We start from the raw sequence: 25,542 nt of genomic DNA, 5'->3' as shown, positions 1-25,542 counted from the left end.
AATCCACATCACTTGTTTGAAGGGGCTTCACTCGCGACGCCTTCGACGCCGTTGACGCTTCTCCAGAGGTAGGAAGATCGTTGCCTACAACAATCGTAAAGTTTCCCACTGCATACGGCGGGGATGGGGGGAGTCAACGTGGAAACCCCAACATCCAACTCTCATGGAACCACCTGGATGAAATCCTCCGAAGAGAGATTACATAGAAACAGTCATGGGGAAAAGCTGCTAAATTGCTTGTCTTCCATTTACCCACCTGGGCCACCACCAGCTTTGGGCTCAGACTGTCAGCTGAGTCAAGCTTTTAAAAACCCATTGGGCCACTACCACGTTGGAAGACCGTTCAACGTTGCACTTGCGACTCGATACCAGGTTTTCCCATTTGAAAAACCGGAAAGACCCGTACGGGTTGGCTCGTTACGATTTGCAAAACTTACAATAAACTTCTGACTCTCCACAACATATCGATGTACGGCTGTTCAAATCTCGTATGCCGGAGCCCGGAATTGGAATTCTGGCTTGCAGATACTCTCCCGGTGAGTATTACCTGGGAAAATCCACGTGGGGTCATGAGATTGCCATTGAAGAGATTTCCAAGTGTCTTTGTTCTCCATGGTTACGCGGGGCCGACGCGAATCTCACGCAAACGCCAGAATTTCAACGCGTTCCTTTTTGGGGATCCAGTTCTTTTTGGCCGAATAATTGGATCGTCATCTGCAGTCTGTACTCTGTTCCAACAGGAATTACTGGGGTCCGGTTCAGCAAAATCCCGGACAGCTTCCGAGCAAAGTAAATGTCTGCACGTGAGATACTTCGTACAGATAATGCCTTACCGCGCCCGACCGCCGAGAAAGGATCCAAGGCGGCGAATGCTTTTGGGTAGGGAGGCGGCGAGCAAATACACGTTGTTGGTGGGGTGGCACAGAGGAGCTGGTCACGATCCAAGGTTGACGTTGCGACGTCCCTTGGCGGGCAGAAACGCTTAACTTACTTACTCACCTCGTGGCAACGGAAGAAAAAAGAGGCGAAAGCAGAAAAAGCCAAACCGATGTGCACCAAGGCGGCGCCACGGCACCGGATGGCAAAAGGCAGGGTGACGACGGTAACACGAGAAACGGGGACTCGCGAAATCGCCGTTGCCTTCCTCCGCCGCCGCCGCTGGGCAGCAACTCTGTGACCAACTCGCAAACTGGGCTTTGGTCCCGACGGGCGGGGAAAAAGAACCAAGAAACAAGGGAGATTGCGCGTCTACGGTCATAGGAAGTCGCCGTCCGGTCTCATCTGACCCGTTCCGTGGCCCCGGCATTCATGCCGTCCGGGACGCGCTTGCATGTGGTTGTGTGGAATGTGATGTACGGTGAACCCAATCCCAACAAGTACGGCGGAGAAGAACCAGGAACCACGAATGTCTAATCAGGACGACATTGTGCCCGAGAGTCGCTAGGGAGAAGGAGGGACAATAGATACAACCGTGCGATAAGGTGACCTGCGCGGGAGACGAAACATGGCACAAACGATAATGCAGGGCAGCCGCTGACACTGGTGGGCGGCAAGAGGAACGGCTATGATCCTACTACTATGTTGCCTGTGGTCCGAATTTCGTAGGATATCCCGGGTCTCTCCCCGGCTTGGGGGCGGAGCAAAACGGTTTATGCGGTGTTAGTCTGGTAGTCGAACATGCGAATGAAAGGGGATTTGAAGCCTTTCTGTCGAATGATCGTGGACAAGTAGGACAGGAGACATCCTGTTCCTGATATGGCCTGCTGATGAGATGTGAGTAGGAATCATGATAGGGCATCGCAGTGCGAGCGACGTTGTAGTCTTGCAACGATATCCTCCCGGAACCTGACCCGTCCACGCAGACATGGAAGAGTGCAGCACTGACAACCACCCCTTGGATGTTACTTTTGGATGACGATCCCCATACCGGGAATGCCATTGGCCGGAGACGATCGGCTGAGTCGGGCTTATTGTGGGATCGTCGCTTTGCTGTTCTGAGTGCCGGGCGTCGCTCTTCATGCTGGGCACCGCCGATCACTTGTTCCCATTGCCTCGTTCGGAATCTGAGGAGGGGGAATGGGGTAGACTGATTTGGCAAAAGGCTGTAGAGGAAAAGGGAAAGGGTCCTTTCCAGGTGACAGGGGAGACGGAAACATTGTGAGAAACCGGTTGCGCTAACACTGTACGAGCCTAGAAGATGGTGCAATTTTTTGGGGACCTTGGGCTTTTGCAAAATGCCATGCTCGCATTCCTGCTTTTTGGAGCCCTCGCCAGGTGTCTTGCCGGAAGCTGATATGGGTACGTCCCTGTTGTTGACGTTTTCCCATTCGGGGAAGATGTTAGTTTCGGACGCCGAACACAAGAGAGATGTTGGTCTGTTGCCGGGGAATGCTAGGCGAAGTTGCAACACGGCAGGCTGTGCGTTGAGTAAAAAAACCGGCTGCTTGGCCGCGTTTGTTGGAATATGTAGTCAGGAGTGGACAGATGGCGATAACTCAAAGGTTGTGCGATGGAGAAGTGGATTTGGGGATTTCGCAAGTGGAACCTTTGTGTTCATCCTACCATTGGACATTGGCAGCCCGCCAACACACGATGCTATTGCTGCGAAATTCAGACCGCCTGACGATATGCACGGGACGCAGTGATGATCCGTCCGTTCACCATGTCCGGTGTACATGAACGTTTGGACCTGAGTATCGCACAACAATGGAGAACGGGGGGCCGGCGATGATGATCTGCTCCTCAACAGCGGTGGCAGCTTAGCGAATAGAGATCTGCTCTTAGCTTCTGCCAACGGTGGACATCAACCGCAAGCCTGAGAGAAGCGTGTTTCTGGTGGTACAATTGTGCGAGTCCTATCCCAGACGGCCAGTACCAAGCAAAGGCCTTCACTTAGCCCCCGCTGAAATGTTGAACCATGTGAGAGAAACGTCTGAATACATCCATTCGCACGCAGGTTTGAGAGAGGATCGTCTGTTGCTCTGTTGCGGGGAATTGACGAGGGCTCCCATGCCTATATTTCCGTGCTTGCGAATGCCTCTGATACCCATAGCATATGTGCAGATATTGCGAGTCTAATGCTCTGCTTCCTCTCCCCAAGAACGTTGACGTGTAGTTGAGGTGGTGAAACGGCGCCGGGGGGCAGCATGAAAAGGAATCGGGATCCACGGCAACACGCTTGAAGAGGTCAGAGACGTCGTGTACTGCGTTAGTGTTGGATGACGGCGACGGTTGGGCAGAAGGATTGACTCGTGATTTGCCGGAGCGGTGCAGGGAGACAGGCTGCCAGTTGCTGCATGGCGAGAGGCAAAATTGAGGGAACGAAGCAGAAGATCTGAGAGGCTGATGAAATGAAAGACAAGTTTCGGCCGCTGATCCGATGACATCACTCGGCCGATGCCAGGGGCTCCGGGGTACCTTGTCCGAGGCCCCTCTCGGTGTGTCAGGTTTCCTGGTGGTGGTGGTGGTGGTGGAGGAGAGTTGAGAGTTCACAGCCTGTAAGATGCAACGGTTGTGGCGCCGGGATCATTCTTGGAGGCGCAGACGGGCAGAATGCCAGAATCCATGGAGAGCAGTCGTTCGGGTGTGTTCTCGGCCGCCAGCAACCGCGTCATAGCTAAGGCAAACTACGTGAGGGGCACGAAGTACTCCGTATTCGCTGAGGGCAATCACCAATCTTTGTGTTTGAGGGCGAGAAAAAGAGTAAATATCCGTACACACGAGGTTCGTCGATAGTTTGGGAACAAAAATCAAAACATCCCTGAGGCCGACCTATCGTACTGTAAGGTATCAGTAGACTCTAGAGAGCAGGGAGGAGGGCTAGTGTATCAGGGAGAAAGGTGGCCCTGGAAAGAAGCGTGGAAGTGTAGCGAGAGAGAAGAAAAAGCCATCCGAGATCTCAGCCTGTCTCTCCAGGGTCCCTGCATCGGAGACACACAAAGGATATGCTTCTTTCTCGGTTTCTCGCTCAGCTATTGGGTTTTCCATTGCGGTCAGCGCATGCAAGTACAGCAAGCAAACAGGCGAGCAAGCGGCTTGCTCTCTCGGTTACCTGGCCGGTGAGCCTTTCCTTACTAGTTCTGCCTTGTGCTGCCTTCTTTGTCCCTGCCTTACGCAGTGCTCCCCGTCTCTTGTTCCCAGTCGGACCCGTGGCGCTGGCCAAACTAATGTAGTGTGCAAGCGCAACAACTAGTATACATCCTGTACAACGTCGCGCTGAATATTACCTGGGTCGGGCGGTTGCTCTAATGTAGGAACGGGGCCGAGAGGGTCCTGGGTGGGTGGGGAGTCACTGGACGACTGAGTTTTGGGGGCCTGCCCTAGTGGGAGGGAAAGATCCTGTCATCTTTTGCGGACGGCGGTCGGTATCCCGAGATGTGACAGAGTGGTAGGTATCGTGGGTTTGACCGCTGGCGGCTGCTACTGTTGGTCAATGTCTTGAAATAAGCATCGTGGATGCCCAAAGCCGCGCAGTTTCGGCTTCCGGCTCTGCGAGGCGTGGTGACGTGAGGTTCGAACTGAGCAGAGTGTCGCTGGTGAAGAAAAGAAATTCTCTCTTCGCCATGTCATTGTCACGACATGTCGGTCCTAGGGCGAGTTTCTCATCGTCTTGGCCGCGTGACACGAGGAACAGGAGGATCAGGATTGGGAACAAACGGTTGAGAGCGGGACGGTTGCTCCATCGCGAGAAGGAAAAAGGGACCGTAAACCCCCACCTCGATCGCGACCTGCCGCCCTCGAATGCCCCATACGACGCGTAGCGTGGTGTATCCATATATATTCCATATACTTTGTACGGATGCGGTTGTTTAGCGTGGCTACTTTTGATGCTTTTGAGTCTTGCTGAGTGAGCAGTTGAGCAGCTACGCCTCTTCGACCGGGCAGGCAGGCAGGCGGTCGTATGGGGATTGGAATCCGCTCTTGTACTGGAGACGAATTCATGATAGTAACCGCCTGTCTCCTGGCAGTATCCGTAGGTAAAGACTCAAGAGTGGTAAGACAGGGACGGGTGGGGGGCGCCAATGCCGCCAAACCGGCTGCTGTCTGCCGGGAGTGGACGGCGGAGAGGTTCGCGCGCCAGTGAGAAGCCAGGCGTTGAGCCTGGTAGACAAATCTGAATTTATGCTCGGATTGTGGATGGATGGATACGTCTCCGTAGCCCAACTCTGAGCTCTCGAGTTCCTGTCGTGGATGGATGGTGGAGATCGGGGGTGTCAGTCTTGACCTTGGACGGTATGGCGTCACAGACGCTGATCAGTCAATTTGGGCTCTGGCAGGGGTTCAACGGCGGAGAGTCCCAAGTATCCCTACTTGTGTTGACAGGCAGAAATGCGTACTCTGTGCAGGTTCCGTACGTACTCTGTAACTATACTGCTGCTATCCCTACCTACTCTGTACCCATCTGCCTAAGGTAGGTATTCATGGGTACTTGGTCCCACAAGACGCGGGCGGCGGGTGAAGAGACACAGCGTAGGCGCAGGCGCAGACACAAAGGGTAGGTTTCGTTTGACTTCTACGTAGTAAACAGCATTCGCTCTGCTCGCTTCCATGTAGTGTAGTGTATTGTTGGGTTGGTTGGTTGGTTGGTTGGTTGGTTGAGTAGAGATCCAGGGTCCTTGTGGGAGGTCGGGGAAGACAAATCCGGATACTTAAGCAATATCTCTGCTACCCATTCAGACAGGTGAGTACGAAGTAGCAAGTGTGAGTGTGGAAGTTTTGATAGGTATTTGCCAATGAATCGGTGAGGTATCTTGGCATGCAATTACTTTTGAGATTTCTTTTGGATCGCTCAGCAGTGGTGGCGGTGGTGGTGGTGGGTGGGTGGGTAACTACTTGCACGATGTCGAGGAGAAGAGAAGCAGGAGCAAGCAGTAATGTAGGGGATCGGCGGCATTAACGGTTGCACAGCAGTGCTACGACTCAAGGAATCAAGAGGGAGTGATGGATGCGAGGGGTGGCATTTGTGAAATGGATGATTTCGGCCAGCACCAAAGACTGTGTAGGTGGGGGCTTTCCAGTCCACGACTGTGATAAAATTATATGGGAAAAGCTGTACGGATAGTCTCAAGCTTTAACAATCTCAGCGAGACGCATGTTAATACCTTATTGCTATGGATTGCTACATGGAGCGACGTCGGCAAGACTCCGGGCCACCTGCCTTAGTGCCTTGTCACACCCTACTAGTGTAAGAAGGTGGAATTGCAAATCGCAGGCAGGCGGCAGTCGGCAAGTACAGACCAGACTATGAGTACAGGCTACAGAATCGTCAAAAATCGTGAAAGAGGCGATAGGACCGTAGGAGAGAAAGGCCCGGAGGGCGAGAGTACGATGAATCAGGTTGAAAGGAGAGGCCCGAGGATGAGGACGGGATGAGAGGAACGGAAGCTCGTCCGGTGTGGCACGGTGACACCCAGCAAATTGCAATTAGCGACGGGACGTGGAAGTGGACGTGGAAGCCGGAGAGAAAGCAACGGAAGGGAGACCGTCTTTTGAGAGTACGTATCTACGTATCTAGGTAGGGGATCATGTGCCTTTGGATACCTACTGTGTACGTACCGGGGTGCGGTGCTGACATGCCCGATCAACGTCACAATGTGTGGGGAAGGCCAGCATGACATGTGGGCAGAAAAGGAATGCCTCAGGTCAAGTGAACAAGTACTAAGATACGTAGAGGATAGCACCAATTTGCAAGCGCAGGGTCAGGGACACCGAATTAAAGGACCCGCCGGTGCGGTACGGGGATACTTTCCTTGGATCCAATGGAAAGACCCGAGGTACGTACACCAAGCCTTCGGTGGAAGCGGTAGCCTCCCTGTTAGGTAGGTTTTTTTTTCCCACGACAGGTCTTTCCCTGCTTTCCCCATCTTTTGCGCGGTTCCTTGCCTCATCGTTGCCCCCCAAATGCTTCCTCCCACCTTCCATTCTAACCGGGCACTTGGACGCTTTTAGCAACAACCTACCCTACCTGCTTATGTACATAGTTACCTAGGTAAGGTACTTGGAAGTTGGGCGTCCCCCCCCCCCAGGTTGAACTTCCGAAGGTGCCCTGACGGACAAGTCCAGTGACCAGAGCTTTTTGGTACGTACCGCCCTTCCCCTCTCTGGCATCCGTCCGTCTCATCAGTCTCATCCGTCTCAGGCGCAAACAATCACAAACACGCCGTCGCCCTCTGAGGTTGTCGTCAATCTCGAATTCCAACCAGGCCGTGCCACCCCGCTGCGCACCAATACACTATTCCTGCTCAGCGTGTTTCTGCTTCCATAGGTGCATGGCTGGTTCAAGGGGTCAAGCACTATCTATCTGTTTTCGACCTGAGTCTCTATTCAGCACATCAGACTACAAAGTCCAAGACCACGGTTGCCGCCATCTTTCCTGCTTGCATACCTTGGTAGAGAGCAGATTGCTACCACAGCCGCAGCATCACGAACTGGATCACGGTCAAGATCTACCCTAGCCACTACTGCACTCAGTGGCGCCGGAGCAGCGTGGCAGCTTGCTCTCACCATCTCCGATTCGACCCTCCCGTAATTCCACTGGACTCGGTGGTCAATCAAACATCACACGGGAGCCGTCCATGCTGTCGCTCCCTCACCACACACCAGGAAACGTTAGTATGAACCCATACATGCCATAGCATTCCATTCCTACATGGCTACGCACATCCCACACCGTGCTTGGATACAGGAACACAGCACCACGGCCCCCAGCTGCATCTCCCAACTCTCAGCTTCCTAGCCACTACCTAGGTACCTAGCTGACTACATTGGCATAGTGGCATGCTCAAGTTCTTTGCAGCTTGCACCGCACCGACCAGGCGAACCAGCGAATACCCTAAAGAATGCCATCCAAGACGCACGGCATGACAGAGACACCCAGCTACGCAACACCTCTCGAGTCTGGAAAAGCAAGCAAACCCAGTCCCAGTTGAAGCTCCCTCAGGAGAAAGAGTTGCAGAGGCAAAACAACCCACGACACACGCACGGCGACAAAACGGTTGCGATAACATCATCCTTCTCCACACCGCTTCAGCCTGACCGGGCCACTCTACGCATAACAACCAGTTACAACGGACGACTGCCATTTCGACCTTTGCTGTCCCGCCCCTGTCGTTGTGTTGCGGTCCCTCTCCATGACCCCTGTCGTGTCCATCGTCACTCTCCACCACCCCCAGCAGCACTCAAGGCGCCCTCGCTCGCACACCACGCTCCCAAGCCCCCCCCCCCTCCCCGTCCTGCCTTTGCCGCAGACTCAATCCTCGACTCCTACGACATTAGGTGGGAGTCTGGCAAGGGCCCCAATCCGATCGACACCACAAAGCCTCCAAAGTCCAACCAAAAGGGCCAAAGAGGGCATCCCATTTGCAACTGGTCCTGAGTACCGCAGATCGCGACAACTTGGCCGCCTGTAAACGTCAACGCCTGAAGCAAACCCCACCCAAGCCAAGCCAGCTATTTGCGACCCTTTCACCTTCTCTCTCTGCCATTCCCACAGATCGCATTCCATTGTATGTACAGCTACCACGGCCGTCGACGCAACCGCATGCTACCGAGTACATACATACATACATACCTGCTGTCGCTCATCACCTCCGTGCTCTCGCTCGGTCTTCCCTACCGTCGCAATCCCGTATTACTTCCACGACATTCCCACTCTCAGTCACCTATTCTTTGGGTCTCTATTCTCTTTTCTCCCGCTTCCCAAATTCCGATTGCCATACGACCCCCACCTTAAGGAGCAGCAAAAGAGAAGTAATCGGCGCGAGAGACGATTTCTTCCAAGAACCCATACATATCCCTCCCCCCAAAGACAAAGTGACAAGGAAGAGGGAAAATTGAGCGCAGAAAAAAAAAAAAAAAAAGGCAGAGGCTGCCCAAAAACCCACCCACTACCCACGAGACCTCGTCTGCCCCCCATTCATAGTCATACACTACCCGTTGCGGCCCACCGCGCCTTTTTTTCTTCCTCTTCCCCTTTGCTCGACACTCGGCTTGGTCCTTTTCATCTGCTCTTCTTCCCTCCTCCCGCCGCCGGCTCTGTCCCTGCCTACGAGACCGGTAGGACCCTACTTGCTTCCGGAATACAACCACCAATACCCCTACATTCCATAATAATCCACGCCCCATATACACCACCACCCGCCGCCATCACCGCTACTAATACCACCTTTGCAACCACCTGACTCTTCCGCCGCCATCCTCGACTCCTCCGCCACTGTGAGCCTGCTCCAGAGAGCCTTGACCCTGCTTTACAAGGTGGCAAGACCCCGTTTCTCAACTCGAGCCTGGTGACGGAGTTGCATCCATTCAAAACCATATTTGCCTTTTGAGCCGCCCTCTTCGCTCTTTAGCAACCAACTTTTCCTGCCCCTTGGCAATCGTATCAATCCATACTCTCCCCTGAACGCCAGCAATTTCGCGCAGTACTCTCACCGACAATCACCACTTCACAGTACAACCTTAGCAGCCAACTCGACAACGTTGTCAACATGGACAACGAGCACCAAGCACAGTTCAGCGAACAATCGCATCTCCCTCCTCACATCGAGCGGTCCCAATCAAGCTCATCTTCTTCTTCTGTCGATCACGACCACGACGAGCACCACATTCACCAGCCAACTCCTATCCGACCTCGGTTGCCCAGCAGAAAGAGCAGCGGGCCGTTGGTGGTACCCCGGGACAGCTCGGCAGTGGGTCCAATAGATGCAGAGTTTGGACCCGACGACGTGAGGGCTATGAGCCCACGGAGGACCAGTGAAGACATCGAAGCACTAGGAAGGGAAGCGCGAGAAGAGCTCAAGAGGTAAACGAAACCCTCTGCCACTTCAAGACGCGCCAATGACTAATAGCACCCTTCTCTACAGACACGCAAAGGCTTTGCAAGACTCGCTCTTGACCATCTTCAACCGCATCGAGGCCGTCAGAGAAGAACATGACAAGCTCGATAACAACAACAAGTTCCTCCAAAAATACATTGGCGACCTCATGACCACGAGTAAAATCACTGCCGCGCCAACCAAGGGCAAGAAATAAGGCATCTACGCACACTTTCAGATTGAAGAGGTGGACACAGATTGCATCACATCACCCCCGTTGAATCGCTCCTTACCATCGTCGACTTGCACTCGGACCGCGACAGCTTGATCACCTATGAAGGGGGACGCGCATCCTGACGCCATTCAGGAACAATCACACCAAGGAAGTGCTCTTCGAGCACCCACTACACTGCCTAATCGGACACCGCCCGCGAAGGGCATGATACCCCCTTGTGGCCGAAATGGCCTATAGCGTTATACTGAACTCGTTTATGGCTTTACGGCACGGACACGGTATTTGGAGAGGAAAAAAAAACTTGCATCGGCTCGCAACTTGTACACTAACGAACATCATCATCATTGGGGGTTTCGACAAACCGTCAAATGACATATTGGCATAGGACAGCATCAGGCGTTTCGGGCTTTTGGTATAGGGCTACGGCCTTGGGGATTACGTTCGCATATTGTTTATATACCTCGCCATAGGCGGGGAGAGGTATCGACCTCGAATTGACCAAAGGAATTTCTTTCATTCATCCTCATCGACCTAGCTTCCGCAATCACGATCGGGCCATCTAGTGACAGCTCCCAACCTCGACCACTTTTTGTAAGATTGACGATACCCAATAGTTTTCAGTCCCGAATGAGTCGCGGCCTGCGAAATTTGTGGTGGTTGACCTGCGCCACACGAAGATCCCTCACCAACTTCCGAACATAACGAAAGCACGCCGACGTCATTTGCCACCGATTACCGATGTCGCCCACAACACCCACCATCGATTCGTATTACGGGACAATTCGTATGACGGGAAAAAGTTGCACACGAGGAAAATATTCTGTCGAGTAAGGCTCGATTCCAGGCATTTCTATCGACAATTTGTCTAAAACGCTCTGGGACGCATTGAAGGGGGGTGGAAGGGTTTACGACATTCTACACGAGGCCATACAAGCGCGACGTTGTGCGATGGTCGTTACACGAAGCTCCCACCGAGCTTATGGATCGGCATAGAGCTAGTCGGAGACGGTTGTAGAGAAGGGGACCTGATAGCAGAGGATGAGCCTACGTCAGACGTCGGAGAGAGGGTGCTCGAAGAAGGCTGCCATTGGCGGTTCTAGCCGCCGCAAGACCGAATGAGCATCGAGATGAGGTAGAGGGGGTTTTCATATGTGTGTTGGTGGGATGATGGCAGCTGACGATATGTGAGGAATGATCGGCCTTACGAGAGCGGCGATCGGCTCCGGGACGCGGGTTCGTGGAGGAGGCTCGCGGTGTCTGCTGCTTGGAAGTATTAGATTCTTGATGTGGGGCGCAAGAACTGGACTTGGGAGGGCTTGTCAGCTCAACGAATTCTGAATGAGATTTGGGTCAGTTGGGACGATGAGCTGACGCCAAATGAGTGCACGGGAGTTGATAGGTGGTTACAGGCAAAATCAATATTAACAAAATGCAGTTTGAGATAGGCTAGCACGCTAAGCAGTCGTTCATCGTCCATAAGCTGAGAAGAACCCAGTATACCTGCCTGTTCATGGCAAATTATTAACATCAATCTCCTGCTACTTAACACACATTCTATTGCTGCCCTTTCGACGATCAAAAGCGCTATGTAAGGTAGCTTGCGATATTCATCCAGATGGGCCTACGTAGAAATAGCTAGGAGCATTTACAGTATCTCGCTAAGGAGGCCCGCCTGCTAGATAGCACGAGGCTAGATTGATGTTGGCATTGTGCAAACGGGATGGAAAACTTTCTATCAAGGTATTTACTCGTTGAAAGATATTTGGCGTGGAGGAACGAAAGGCGTTTCAAAATCATTCTATGAACTACCTACTGGATGGTATCACTACATCCGAGTGCAGCCAATCTCCTCGTCCTGCTCTATTTTGAGATTGTTTATAGGTAATAGATATAAGGGAAATACGATCAGATTAGTAGTCAATTTATTATTGCCCCTACAAAAGCCCGCATGTTCATATTGAAGCCATCTTAGCAGTTAACAGAGTGGCCAGCTTGCCGGCCATAGCCTGTAGGATACAAAGGCCATTGGTACTACAGTTCGTCTATCGACTTTTGGCTGGTTTTTGCTATTTTGAACTTGATGTCGGAACGACCAAGTTCGATGAAAGTGATTCCTCTTTTGTGACCAGCTATTCGTAGGAACTTGATATAGATCTGCTGGAACCATTTCCGTGCCGTTGGTCTCGAGAGGATTGACTCCCATCTTGCACGGCATGCTGAACGGAACGGAATCTGTAAACGAGAGCCATTCGTCACTCAGGTAGGAATTTCAATTCGAAGTTCCTGTAAGCATTTACCTGCACGAGTTTCATTTGTTGACTCGGATGAAATGTGATCACGGGCCTCATGCCTATTAAATCAGGAGCCGGGTCTGCGACTCCACAACGCATGACAGAATGCTCTGCAGAAATATGCTATGTCTAGTGCTGGGCGAGGCAAGTCCTTGCAAATTTAGTCAATACGTATGCAGAACGATGCATTCTGCCGTATTTGACTGTAGTATTGTAAACTCGTAGGTAGTCGTCCATTCGCATGCAACTTGACGTATCGATATACATGTCTATGCTCATCATCCATAGTTTTGTCAATCCCTTCCTCTCACGGTCCCGAAAGGAAAGTCAAAAAGCCGCAAATCAATCTGAAGTACAACGAGCTTCTTCTCTTCTATGGACAGGCAATATATGCAAGATCTAAAAACGTTTGTAACCGTTATAAAGTCCCGAGCTTCTGGTCACTTGGAGTATTGGACTGCATGCAACCTTGAATTCTCTAGTCTGCTTGGCTGCTTGGCAAAAGTGGACTGCATAGCGTACTTGCCGCTTTAGGAAACAACCACTTTTTCATCTTGTGGCGGCTTCTGCTATCAAACAATGATGAGTATCTACAGAAAATGAGTGAATACCATTCTCTATGCATCTTTGTAGATAATGGCAACAATAGCCGACGTTAAACTAGACGGGCCCGCTAGGTGTGTCTTGTGATTAGTCATGGGTTTTGAGTAGCCGCTTAGCCGACAACCCTAGATTTGACGACAACGCGTGTCATGAAGTCATTCACGCCTTTCTTTCCTTACCCCTTTTCTTTAGAGTACAGTGCAGCGAAACAATGAATCGTCCATCTCGTACAGACGAACCCTACGAAGGGGAGGGCTACAACCAGAGCCCGAATGAACTGTCCAATGACTTGACCACCAACCAAGACCTCAACGGCATCGTCAACGCCAGGGCCCTAGAGCCAGGGGAGGATGGCAAGGGCCTATCGCTGGCGGGGGAATCCGAGACGGGCGACGGGGATATATCGCGGTCCTATGACGATGTGGATTGGGGCAAAGGCGGCTTCGGCCCCGCGGCTGCGGCCGCGACGACCAAGTCTAATGGACTTGGTCTACCCGAGGGAGAGGAGGTCCCCGCGACCCCTCTCCCTAACCTTCACTCACGTCAACTTCCCCCTGATGATGGAGGAGACACGCCCAAGATTCATCAGGCCTTGTACGGTCGGTTGAAGAAGGCCATTGTGAAGTTTGGCTCGTTTATCGGGCCCGGGTTCATGATTGCTGTTGCGTATAGTGAGATTCTTCCTGGCTCTCTCCTTCCGTAAATACCCGCGAAAAGTAGTGAACTTGACTAACAGCCTTCCTCACCTTACACAGTCGACCCCGGAAATTATTCAACAGACGTCGCTGCAGGAGCAAGCTACCGTTTCAGATTGCTCTTTGTCGTACTCTTGTCCAACCTCTTTGCCATCTTCCTCCAGAGCCTCTGTATCAAGCTCGGTACCGTCACGGGGCTCAACCTGGCTGAAGCATGTCGGGCTTTCTTGCCGCGATGGATGAACTACGTCCTCTACGTATTCGCAGAGGTTGCCATCATCGCAACAGATATTGCCGAGGTGAGTGTGGTCGATACTTGCTGTGTCTCCGTCTCCAAGGCCCCAGTTTACTAAAGTGATGCGGCTGGGCAGGTGATTGGCTTCGCGATTGGTCTGAACCTGCTTGTGCCGGCCATACCTCTCGTTGCAGGATGCGCAATCTCCATCTTGGACGTCATGATCATTCTCATCTTCTACCGGCCCCACGGATCTATGAGAGGCCTGCGAATCTTTGAGTACTTCATCATCGGCCTGGTGCTGGCCGTGGTCGTCTGCTTCTGCATCCAGCTCTCGCTCATCAAGGATACGCCGGTTGGGGAAGTCTTTCAGGGGTATCTGCCATCGCGTGCCGTGGTCGAGTCTCAAGGGTAATCCCCTCCACCTCCTTTCCTCCAGAACAGGCTTACTGACAGCACGCAGTTTATACCAAGCCTGTGGGATCCTGGGCGCAACAGTCATGCCGCACAGCCTCTACCTCGGCTCTGGCATCGTCCAAGCCCGCCTCCGAGAATACGATACAAAACACAACCTCCTACCCCCCGAAATGGATGAAGTCGACCTCAACGGCGATAGCATTGATAAAGGCTACTACGTGCCCTCCGCCAAAGCAATCAAACACTCCCTCAAAACCTCGACCGCCGAGCTGAGCATCTCCCTCTTCACCTTCGCCCTCTTCGTCAACTCAGCCATCCTCATCGTCGCGGGCGTCTCCCTGTACGGGAATCCCGAAGCACCGGACGCCGACATCTTTAGCATCCACCAACTCCTCACGGACTCCATCTCCAAGGCGGCGGGCACCATCTTCGCTCTCGCGCTGCTTCTCTCTGGCGTCTCGGCGGGTATCGTGTGTACCATTGCTGGGCAGATGGTTAGCGAGGGCGCACTGAACTGGAAAGTCCGTCCATGGCTGCGACGCCTGGCGACGCGGAGTATCAGCGTTACGCCGAGCATTGTTATTGCCGGCGCTGTTGGGCGAAAGGGCGTCAGCGAAGCATTGAATGCTTCGCAGGTCGTGCTTAGTGTCGTTTTGCCGTTTGTTACTGCGCCATTGATTTACTTCACTTGCAGAGACAAGTTCATGACGGTCCGGGATGGACCGGGCGGCAGCGCCCGATTCAGGGTCGGTAGTGCAGGGACTGACGAGGAGGAGTCCACAGCAATCCCTACGGACGGCACCGTCAAGATGGCGAATTCGTGGTACACTGCTGGCTTTGCGGTCTTGGTTTGGGTCATCATGGCCGCGATGAACGTGGCTAACTTGGTTCTGCTTGGCAAGGGTGAGTAAGTGAAGGGATGGAAACTAGCAGTATGCCCGGTGAGGGGTAATTCTGCTGTAAACGCGATGATGGCGTGTAGATGGAGACTCAAAAGTCGTTCGTCTCTGCTTTAGTTTTGACTTGGTCTGCTCTGTCTGTGTTTGACTTTTGACTTGTCTTTGGTTTTGTACTCTGTTAGCTTTGATCCGACTGCACTTTTCAACAAGTGTATTTAGTCAAGCAGTATTTTAGGCGAGGTCCAACCCTCTATCATAAAGTATCGTGTCTCTAAGAAAGGGATATTTCATACACACACACAGAAAATGTTGCCTTTTGAGCAGAGAAATTAGGGATGCAGACATACTTGTGTGTAACATCGCGGAATAGGTAATCAACTTCCACAATGACGATAAATAGGAGAGCCGATTTGGAACTGTTACAAAGCAGTTGAAGTAGAAAGGTTCCGAAGTTAGATGTGTTTACTCTGTAGTCGGAAGAGCCCCGCATAGGTAATCGGGTCGGCTCGAGTCAGGCGCTACCTTAGTCCAAGGTGCTCCGCATGTAGAGGAATATAGATTCCGCTGTCTTTATATGACGTCGAGGTTTATTGATTGCGCAAACTGCCTCCATTCTTCTATAAAAACGACTGTCGAATCGCAAGGACGTAACTCAAGGCCGCTGCCATTACGTGTACTGATTCTCTTTCAGCCAAAGCCTAGTCACTACGTCTCAATCCTTTAACGGCCCAAAACAACATTGCCGACATGTCTCATCTCAAGTATTATTCCTATGAAGGCGTAGGCCAGAGAAATCTCGCGGGTTTCAGCTACAGCCAGGCAGTGAAGATTGGCGACCGCATTGAGTGCTCTGGTCAAGGTATGTCGCGCTTCCAATAGTCGTCTCAAATCCAAACACAATTTGACACAATAACTCAGGCGGATGGGACCCCAAAACGGGAGAGTTTTACAAGGAAATCAACGCCCAAATCGATCAAGCATTCGCCAACGTGGATCTCAATCTCAAGGATGCCGGTGGAGCAGGCTGGGAACAGGTGTTCCGAGTCAACTCATACCATGTGCCGATTAATGACGAAGCTTTGGCAGCCATGGTACGGAATTTTAGAAAGTGGATGCCGCACCATAAGCCGATTTGGACGTGCGTGGGAGTACCGAGGCTTGGAGAGGACGATATGCGGGTCGAGATCGAGGTCGTCGCTCACGTTCCCGAAGAAGCTTCGAAGGCTTAAGCGTTGAGATTGGGTGAATTCAGAACCAGTTCTCGCCAACCTACATCATGAGGAACGATCAAGTCACGAAGGTTCGGTACACAAGATTCTAAGCAGCTCCATATGCGAAAGCAAATGTTATAGTATCCCAAAATGTCATATTCCCATTATTGTATCAGAGGTAATCTCATCACAAGATCCCAGTATCCGTTGAACGCCAATCACACCGAGCGGGTTCCAAAGGCGATGAACTCAGCCAGTGGGGTATAGTCGCTTTGATACATCATTTATGCCTTGCCAGCCTGGACCAGAAGAGCAGCGTGCTGCTCGGGGTGGGTCTTCTCGACGTTGCCCTTGGCCATCTTCTTCATGAGCATGTTGGCCTCGATGTCGACCTCCTCGCGGAGAATGAGACCGGCAGCCTCGTTGACGATGCGCCACCTGCCGTTGATGACGAGAGTTCCGACGGGGGGCTTAGCGTTGACGAGGGTGTCGACGCCGTCCTCGAGGTTGGTGATGGTGAGCTGGTAAGTGGTTTGGCCGATGGGCTTCTTGTCAGTGACGGAGTAGGTGGCGGACTGGCCGACGCCGACGGAGCCGGACTCGAGGTTGTAGGAGATGAGAGCCGGGCAGAGGGTCTTGACCATCAGGTCGTGGTTGTGGATGGCGGAGAGGACGGCGTTGCGGTCGACGCCGGCGGGCACGGGGGTGGAGACGACGGTGGAAGGCATTTTGGTGGGGGTTTGAAAGATCGAGGTATCGTGAACAAGTGAGTATGATTAGTCCTGGCTGAAGTATGTAATGAATTGCGAGGGTGGCAATGCACTATGACCAAAGGCAAGCAGGAACCTTCTTATAGATGTCTCTCTTTCCCCCTCGCTCAGGCGGGCAACAAACTCAATCATTTCGGACGGTTGGAGGTTTCCATACCACGCAACACCGTCTGCCCCCCTTCTCCCCCCTATACTTTCTTCATCCTTAACTCTGAATCCAACCATCGGAGCCCCATGGAAAGAGTGAACTGACCGTTGCGCCGCTGACGGTTCAGGACGGTATGGTTCGCGGGGGGCAAGTAGCAGGAGACGCAAGTAGGGAGGCTAAGTGGCACCGGGCCGGCCGTGCCCCGACCGTGCTCCCGCCGAGCCGGACGTTGAAGCATGACGCTAGGAGACCTCGATGCTGCACGCTAATGGGCTCGGGTTTTGTTTGTTCTTTCAGGGGCCCAGGGGAAGAGAAGGCGGGCATCCGTGGAGAAGTCCGTGGGGGGCTCTAGTTAACGCAGGTAAGATCAACAGACTCTCGATATTGGTACGAAAACAGAAGGATTTGGGTTGGTAGGATAGACATGTGGCGTTGAGAGAAGAAACAGTGAACAATTATCTCGATGGACATGTTTTCTTGGAAATGTTTCAGTCCAAAAACCATGTCTCTCGAACCTTGACCCAGCTGCGGTGGCTCTCGCTGTTTGCGTTTGGTCCCGAAGCTTTGGTCGCGAAGCCCCTACCATCTTCCCGAATGCTGCGTGAGACATGCCCATCACCCAGGTGTTCGTCCGAGACATGCATCTTGTTGCATAAGAGTTGTAGTTACGCGTGTCTCTGGAGAGCAGTCTCCGCATTCCCATCACACGGCCTGCGCACTCGAGCTGTAGCCCTACTTGGCACCTGCGCAAGCTTGGAGGTTACTGGAGCTCATTCAAACCCCTAGTTTCGTCCCAACCACAACTTAGTGAGACCTGCACTTGCAAGATCGTCCACGACAGATTACATTGAAGTCAATGTGAGGCTTAAAATATCCTCAGGATTGTCTCATCGTCGAAGAAGACATGATCTAGTGAAAGAAAATCCCCTTTGCGGCGTAAGCCGTTGACAGCCATCAGGGAGGGATCGTCGCGGGTCGGGATTACACTTATCAAGTCTCTGCAAGTAAGCGTTTCCCCCCGAAGACTTCGAGAATACACACCCAATCAATTACCTCCTAACCCAGTCTTCAAACCAACCGTCTGAGTGTCTACGTAAGGCCAGGCGTTGTTATGATCGACAATATGGCTAGTTCGCTGCGCCGAGGGTATGCTTGAGGTGTCGTCGATGCGTTCCAGGCGCGCTAAAACGCAGACCCGCTGTCTGTCCGTGTCTCTCGGTCATGGCGTCGACGGTTGCACCTCGTTGTTGCTGTAAAAGCGAATGTCGATTTTGGGGCGTTGCGATCGAGTATCGATGTCCCTGGCTGAGCCGCGTCGTCAATATGCGCTCAGCATGCGCTTAAAGGTAGGGGTCCAGGTTATGCTCTTGTGCGCTCTGGAGAATCAGGGAGGCGATAGAGCCTTCATGTTCGTCAGAGGTCCGGTAATCCTTCACTTCAGCTCGCCTTCCGTTCATGCGTACCGAGAATTTGAGATTGGCGACAATTCAGAGCATCAGAAAATTCCAGGAGCATTGAGGAGCATTGAAATCCTTCCCTCACAAAGACGGGAGTAATCAAGTCGGTGGCCCGGCATAAGATGAACCGACACGGTGTTGATCCGCACGGGGATCTTCTCTGACTTCTATTTTGGGTTTCCCGCGATCTGATCTCCGGGCCAAGGCCGGAAGTGGTCTTATTCTCGGACTGGGGACTTCATGTCTCTTGTCTAGGCAAGTATATTCTCGCTATCGCATCTTCCAAGCCACTATTGAGAATCAGAGCTTCTCGCGTATTCATCTCAACAGACAGATCTTACAGGATTTTACTTGCATCTTACCAGGATAACTACATGAAGATTCCCTGCTCTTCGCGGCCCCACCCGGCGTGATCCAAGCGTCCGGATACACCCCCCGACGGAGAGCTGGAAGCCATCACAGCATAGCAGATCTTACGAGACCTCGATAGTAGCATTAGAGCCTCTGGACACGGGAGCGCTTCTTTGTAGCAACACCATGAATTGGCTTGGAATAAATGGAATTCGACTCTTTGTCAACAAAATTCTGGCTCAAAAGTCATGAACAGATATTCGTGCCATGACGCAGAGGGCGGAATATGAATTCCTCCCCCGCTCGTTAGTCATCCATTGATTCAAGTCCATGTGAGATTGGCCCCACCCTAGACCATCTCAGTGCTGTGGTTGTCGGGCAAGAGAAATTGCGCACTACTACCAAGTGTCAACCGTTGTGCGTCCGACTTTCCTCATTGAACCAAAATCGAAGGTGTCCGCGGACTGAATCAAAAAGGATTATATCATCCGTGGTGGAGGACCCTTGCCCATCTTATTTGTGTCTCCTCTCCTTCGCTGCTATGCCCCAAGCGTCGTCGGAGCGGGCCGCAAGCCAACCGAAGCGCAGGTACACGTCAAAGGCGTGCGAGGAGTGTCGGCGCCGAAGGGCAAAGGTGGGTGGAATATATTTTCCTTCCAGTCGATCAATCAGCCCACACCTTTTTGACGGCTGAGTTCAGGCTATACACGCATTCCGATACTCGTATAGACAATGGACTGATGCTCTGGCCGAAAAGTTTATGATGCTGACTGAAAGGTGCCAACATTTAGTGTGATGGACTGCGGCCCATTTGTGGCCGATGTTCCGAACGTGCCATCAATTGTCTCTATAGGAGTGAAGAAGACGGCCGTAAGCCTGCTTCCAAGACATACGTACAACTTTTGAGAAACCGAATCGACCTCCTGGAAGCCGTGTTGCAGTCCCACACCATCGATGTCGAGGCTGCCGTCGCCCAGCTCTCGGCCACCGGATCAGCACCACAACTACCGTCCATCGCCAGCACTTTAGCAACCGGTAGCGATGCTGGACTCAGCGTCTCGGCTTTTGACGACCTATGTGCCACCTTTGAAGGAGCTCTCTCCCTAGATGAATCGGTGAACTACGATCAGGATGGAGAGATGCGATACTTCGGCCCGGCGAGCGGCCGCTTAGAGTTCCAGAGTGGTGCGTATCGCTTAGTGTTATCCCCGGCTGGGTTGGTTATTGACAAGTCTCTAGAATCTACGCCCGAGTCCGACGATCATGGCAGCCCATTGACATCCAAGTCCACGGAGACTAACCGTTACATCCTCCCTCTGGAGGCAGACGTCTACCCGGAGGATCTTACCACAGAACTGATAGACTTGTTCTTTGAGTATCAAAACCCCTGGTGCCAAGTGGTTGATGAGAAGCTATTCAGAGAGAGTATGAGAACGCAGGGTCGCTTCTTCAGTCCTTGTTTACTCAACTGTATACTTGCTCTGGGATCACGCTACTCCGATAGGACCGACACCCGTTCCATCCTAGACGACCAAAACTCGGCCGGCAAAGTCTTTCTCCAGAAAGCTGAAGTCCTTTTACATTATGACATGAAACGACCGAACATCACGACAATTCAGTCAATGTCCATTCTGGTCGGGGTCTATGTGGTATGTTTATGGATGGAACTAATTGCCAAGTTTCCTATGCTCACTTCAAATAGTCCTACGGATGCGATGCTGCCGGATGGCTACACCAAGGAATGGCAAATCGACTAGCTCTTGATATGGGACTCAACCTTGACGCGTCGTCTTTGTCTGGCACGTGCCACATGTCCAACGAAGAAGTAGAGTTGAGACGACAGATTTATTGGGCCCTATACTGTGACGACAAACTTGCCGCCATATACACGGGGCGAGTCTGTAGTCTTTTGGTAAGATCTGTTCCGCTATGTCACATATTCAAACGTCTATGAGAGTACTGTCTGTATTGACATTGTGATGCAGGATGTCCAAGGCGCTGTCCATTTACCGTCAACATACACACCGGAACAAATGAGTGCTGGAGCAGCAAACGACTCATGCGACGTAGACAGATGCAATAAAAAGGTCCTCGTACACCGCGGTCTAATAGGCCTCTGTCGAATCCTTGAGAACATCCTCCTGGCTCTGTACGTCAGCTTCCCTTTCACCCACACAATCTCTCCCCTTTTTGGTGAACACGCAACTAACAAACCCCTCAGATACGCCCCAAAACCACTCTACAAAGGCCCGCAAAGGATATCCTTCCTCCAATCCTGCACCCTCGAGCTCAAAACATGGTTCTACGAACTCCCCGCTGACCTCCGCATCGACAAACACAACGACCTGCCTCAAGTCTACACCCTCCACATGGTCTACCACACCTGCTGCATCCTCCTCTTCAAGCCCTTCCTCCTCAAATCCAAAGACACGCCCCCGGCCCTTAAAACAGACACGGCTAAACGCGCAGAGGTCCTCTGCATCGAGTCGGCCAAACGTATCTGCCACGCCGGCAAAAAGTACCGCCAGGTCTTTGGCTCGTTCCGGCGGAGCCCTATCACCGCGACGCACTGCACGCTCACCGCAGCGCTGGTGCTTATTCAGTACGCGAGCCCTGACCCGGAGTTTGCGAATACGGGAAGGCCGTGTTGTACCGTCTACATTGAAGCGTGTCTGGAGGTCCTGGCGGAGCTGGGCATCTCCTGGCGTCCTGCCGCGAAGATGCGGTCCGATCTGATCAAGTACCTGCACCAGAAATACCCGGAGCGGATGCCAAACTCCATCCTGCAGGAGCAAGATGCCCGCAAGGACCCGGATCCGGATCCAAAGGCACCGGCATCGGCGGCGGTGGTAGAAAGCGACACCAATGGTGCAGTATCAAGTTCTATGCAGCCGCAGCCGACGCTAGAGCAGAGCCTGTGTCCCTTGATCAACATGATTGACCAAGACTTCACGTGGGACGAGTCCAGCGCGGCGGACCAGACGCTCCAGGGGGCGTTGCTGAGTCACGGCGGATCGGAGTCGGCTTTCAACACGCAATTCGCTCTGGCGGAATCTATCGGTGAACTTGGCGAGCAGAATGGTCTGAGTTTCATGGATGATAGCTTCTGGGCGGGGATGAATTTCGACATGAATCTCGAAATGCAAAATCCGTGAAAGAAAAAGAAGAAGAAAGCAAAACAAGAACAGAGAAAAGCGCTAGGAGACTGTGGCCTGAAGAAGCGAGAGGTTCTGATTCTACCTCGCGTAGACGTGAAATCCTTAGTTCAGTAGATACAAATCCAAACCGGACAGCCAGGCTTCTAGTCTTCTGAAGCTTTTTTCACAATCTACGTATCATAGATGCTTAGAAAACCCACCCTTTGCGGAAGTCTCGTAATTTTTGTCACCAAGTGTTCACCGTCCCATGAGGATAGTGATGAAATCAACTGAGTCTTGTAAGAGTACGATTAATCATAAGAAGCAGCATCTTCCACTGCCGTACAGGCGCACCAACAGACATATCGATCGTGTCTTGGAAAAAGGAAAGAAGAAAAAAGGGTGGCGGCGTTCTGTATGTTTTATTATTTCTGACTGGGCTACATCAATGTATTCGTAGATCTGAGATCACTCTGGCCTTTTACAATATAATCGAAGAAAGCTCCGGAGCTCTAATTTCTTAGATTACAACTTTTCTATTTCTGTACTTTAGGTAATATAAGTCGCTTTCTAAACTCATCAGCTTTCTCAGCTTTTCTAAATCCATATGCATTTTCACAGAATGCGAATCCGGCACCGAAAGCATCGTCGAAAAGATTCAAAGACAACACATAGAATTCTCGTACTCAGCTACTTGTCTCAATCTTCAGACGGCTATGATACGGCACGTCTTGTCACAATAAAGTTTTTCAGATTTAGCAAGCCGTAGTCAAAGCTATGGTTTTGTTCGGAGATTCCATTGCCCCGAACCTCCTTTTTCAGAATTGAGTCCTGAGTCCTCGTGAGGTGCAGCATTTTTGACTTACAGCCAGCCTTTTCTTACCCCGCAAAGCTTGATTCACCTGAGGTGAGTTGCCTACAGTTCGTAGATGAAACGAGATTATGATTTCAGAACTCCAAACGAATTCCCATTCATGCACTGTGGGGGGTTGGTCGCGCTCTCTCACGTACGAACACGAAGGCTTTCTGTCTCCCTGGCGTCCTGCTGAACATGCAAATTTTGAGAAGATCATTCCGAGGCCCATCGCAGGGCAAATCGCCAGGCAAGTGCGTGCAGTTAAGTACTGCATTCACGTTGAAGTCGGCCACTTAGATTATGGGTATAAATGAATTTCCCTACATACAACAACTCCTATGAGCATTACATGACCACATATTAAGCCAACGCATATAAGCGCCTGCGAGTGAACCGCATCGATCCAACGTCCATCAACAATAAGAAACGTAACCCCATGATTAGCAAAGACCCAAGGAACTTTTCCAAACCCCATGGCTACCCTGATAGGTAGATGCAATGCACCCAGCTCTCCTCAACCGAGACCTTTCCGTACCCCCAAACTAATGACTGCGATAATGCAGTGGCATTACAAGCCGTTGCTAGGCCCCGCACCTCCAATGTGTCCGTGGTCTCCGTCGTGGCTGCCAACAGGGCGGTTCTTGGGCTGGCCAGCCTCGCGGATGTGCAGTCCCAGAGCGGTGGGATCAATGTTCCTGTGTCCCCAGAGCAGGAGGAACCCGAAGCCGGGCTTCGCAAGAACATCCAGAATACCATAGAAGACAGCCTCAGAGTCGGGGTGGATTAGGTTACCGCCCTCCGAGACGCCCCAGGCAATGGGGTACAGGAACCACAAGAAAATGGTGAGAACACCGCAGTTGCGATACGTGGAGCTGACCTGCCCGCCCAGCGCACCAGCGTGCTTCCGTCCGTCGATCACGAGCGCGTAAACGACGTAGAAGAAGGCAAACATGCCAAACACCCAGTAACCCCACTTATAGCTTGTGCTCGTGAGGGCACCGACCAAGCCCGTGACAACCATGATCTCGTCGGCGAGGAGGGCGATCATAATGCTAGGCCAGGGCATACCGGCAGTGAGAAGCAGGTCCAGCAGCAGCAGCGGGGTGGTGATGAACCAGTCGATGTATCGCACGTAGTAGATCTCGCGTGTGCCGGCGCCGCCAACTTGGCTATTGTTGCGGGGAAATTCAACCTGGATGGGGACCTGGCCCAGCCCGGCGCCCATGGAGAAGTACGCTATGCAAGCGACAAAGGTAATCGTGGCGGTGATGTAGTGGAAGAGACGGTGCGTCTCTCGCTTGGTAAAACCCATTCCAAGAAAAACGAGTGTGGAAAACGCCATAATCGCGCAGACGGCAAAGTACCAGTCCGAAGCGCGGGCTGAGATGCCCAGGTCGGCTTGTTGGCCAACGCGGGAGTTGGTGTTGAGAGCATCGTTCGCCATTGTGAATGTTGTTCGCAGCTCGGTTTTCTGTGTCAATTGCAAGCTGGCGGGAGACTTCGAGGAAAGCGCTACTGGTTGAGTATGCCAGGAAATGTTTTGATACTGCTTTCTATTCTCTTATCCTTATAGTGAGGGGGCTGCTACATGCCATATATCTTCATCTGTTGTCCTCGGCCAACATCAGATTTAGGCCCGAGCTAACGCGATCCCAAAAGCCCCTGCCGGGTGATCCGCATCTAGCCATGTCGGATGACTTCACCCAGACGAAGAGGGGATAGGTGGTATTGAGATTTCCATGAGCTCTGGATGACGTTTAGACTCGAAACACCAACCTACCGCAAGTTGTAGACGATAGGCTAGTCGTCGACGCGAGGACACCATCGCGATGGAGGAGTAGCTTCGCCGTAGCCCAAACAGCGCGACACCCTCGCAGGTGAGACTAGGCTAGCACCGGTTATTGGGCCAAGACGGGCGCTATGATATTCCAAGCTCGAGCCGTCCCTGTCAACAGTGTCAACCGTCCAGAAACGACTGCAACGCAAAGGGATTCTGCCACTCGTCCTTCAGCCTAGAAGCGGGGTCAGGCGAATGAGATCAAATGAGTTGTGAACTCTCTCCCCGCGCAAATCCTTGACGAGTCCATGACGGCAGGAGGCTGTAACCCTGGTTGTCAGACTTGAAGCGGAGAGTTGTTCCGCGCCAGAACGAAAACGACCCCTCTTCAAAGTAATTCACTCAGTGCGACTGGGGAATGATTTGAAAATAGTTTTTTTTTCTTCGCCTCGAAGTAGTGCGATTGTGACAAACTTCCGACGTAGGCACGTAAGGCGGTTGGCGCAACAAGAAAGGATTGGAGGTCGATGAAGTCACCACTTTTGCCGGTTTCTAGGCCGGAAGCTGCCGAGTGGTATTCCCGGCCCCACTAAGCCGGAGCTAGCGCCGGCAAGTGATTTGATGTCTGCAGCGCAAAGCCCGAAAGAC

The 25,542-nt window shown here is 52.3% G+C and overlaps 10 protein-coding genes across 10 annotated transcripts; 5 read left to right on the top strand and 5 right to left on the bottom strand.

The window, feature by feature from the left end:
• Positions 1-1,576: 1,576 nt before the first annotated feature.
• CPAR01_05976 (uncharacterized protein) lies at positions 1,577-2,529 on the bottom strand (the record flags this gene model as incomplete). The annotated part of the gene is made up of 2 exons (XM_060490250.1): positions 1,577-2,323; positions 2,467-2,529. Coding segments are annotated over 2 exons (810 nt in total), but the record flags the coding sequence as incomplete, so codon positions are not given.
• Positions 2,530-3,074: 545 nt separating this feature from the next.
• Positions 3,075-3,529, bottom strand: CPAR01_05975 (uncharacterized protein; the record flags this gene model as incomplete). Its single annotated transcript, XM_060490249.1, has 2 exons — positions 3,075-3,292; positions 3,493-3,529. 2 exons carry the CDS (start codon positions 3,527-3,529, stop codon positions 3,075-3,077), a joined length of 255 nt encoding a protein of 84 aa, XP_060351715.1.
• Positions 3,530-7,574: 4,045 nt separating this feature from the next.
• Positions 7,575-8,374, top strand: CPAR01_05974 (uncharacterized protein; the record flags this gene model as incomplete). The annotated part of the gene is made up of 2 exons (XM_060490248.1): positions 7,575-7,607; positions 7,796-8,374. The coding sequence occupies 2 exons, from the start codon at positions 7,575-7,577 to the stop codon at positions 8,372-8,374; spliced, it is 612 nt and encodes a 203-aa protein (XP_060351714.1).
• Positions 8,375-8,727: 353 nt separating this feature from the next.
• CPAR01_05973 (uncharacterized protein) lies at positions 8,728-9,123 on the bottom strand (the record flags this gene model as incomplete). Its single annotated transcript, XM_060490247.1, has 1 exon — positions 8,728-9,123. One exon carries the CDS (start codon positions 9,121-9,123, stop codon positions 8,728-8,730), a length of 396 nt encoding a protein of 131 aa, XP_060351713.1.
• Positions 9,124-9,485: 362 nt separating this feature from the next.
• On the top strand, positions 9,486-10,029 carry CPAR01_05972 (uncharacterized protein; the record flags this gene model as incomplete). The annotated part of the gene is made up of 2 exons (XM_060490246.1): positions 9,486-9,799; positions 9,861-10,029. 2 exons carry the CDS (start codon positions 9,486-9,488, stop codon positions 10,027-10,029), a joined length of 483 nt encoding a protein of 160 aa, XP_060351712.1.
• A 3,123-nt stretch (positions 10,030-13,152) lies between these two features.
• Positions 13,153-15,199, top strand: CPAR01_05971 (metal ion transporter metal ion transporter; the record flags this gene model as incomplete). Its single annotated transcript, XM_060490245.1, has 4 exons — positions 13,153-13,612; positions 13,697-13,935; positions 14,008-14,282; positions 14,335-15,199. The coding sequence occupies 4 exons, from the start codon at positions 13,153-13,155 to the stop codon at positions 15,197-15,199; spliced, it is 1,839 nt and encodes a 612-aa protein (XP_060351711.1).
• A 735-nt stretch (positions 15,200-15,934) lies between these two features.
• On the top strand, positions 15,935-16,416 carry CPAR01_05970 (endoribonuclease L-PSP; the record flags this gene model as incomplete). The annotated part of the gene is made up of 2 exons (XM_060490244.1): positions 15,935-16,046; positions 16,106-16,416. The coding sequence occupies 2 exons, from the start codon at positions 15,935-15,937 to the stop codon at positions 16,414-16,416; spliced, it is 423 nt and encodes a 140-aa protein (XP_060351710.1).
• A 266-nt stretch (positions 16,417-16,682) lies between these two features.
• CPAR01_05969 (uncharacterized protein) lies at positions 16,683-17,126 on the bottom strand (the record flags this gene model as incomplete). The annotated part of the gene is made up of 1 exon (XM_060490243.1): positions 16,683-17,126. One exon carries the CDS (start codon positions 17,124-17,126, stop codon positions 16,683-16,685), a length of 444 nt encoding a protein of 147 aa, XP_060351709.1.
• Positions 17,127-19,665: 2,539 nt separating this feature from the next.
• Positions 19,666-22,279, top strand: CPAR01_05968 (uncharacterized protein; the record flags this gene model as incomplete). The annotated part of the gene is made up of 5 exons (XM_060490242.1): positions 19,666-19,712; positions 19,978-20,773; positions 20,827-21,036; positions 21,110-21,273; positions 21,346-22,279. The coding sequence occupies 5 exons, from the start codon at positions 19,666-19,668 to the stop codon at positions 22,277-22,279; spliced, it is 2,151 nt and encodes a 716-aa protein (XP_060351708.1).
• A 1,406-nt stretch (positions 22,280-23,685) lies between these two features.
• CPAR01_05967 (bacteriorhodopsin) lies at positions 23,686-24,561 on the bottom strand (the record flags this gene model as incomplete). The annotated part of the gene is made up of 1 exon (XM_060490241.1): positions 23,686-24,561. One exon carries the CDS (start codon positions 24,559-24,561, stop codon positions 23,686-23,688), a length of 876 nt encoding a protein of 291 aa, XP_060351707.1.
• Between the last annotated feature and the right edge of the window lie 981 nt (positions 24,562-25,542).

Source organism: Colletotrichum paranaense, assembly GCF_030867605.1.
Source record: "Colletotrichum paranaense strain IMI 384185 chromosome Unknown Scaffold_4.1, whole genome shotgun sequence".
Taxonomy (NCBI): domain Eukaryota; kingdom Fungi; phylum Ascomycota; class Sordariomycetes; order Glomerellales; family Glomerellaceae; genus Colletotrichum; species Colletotrichum paranaense.
This window is presented reverse-complemented; position numbering and strand designations above follow the sequence as displayed.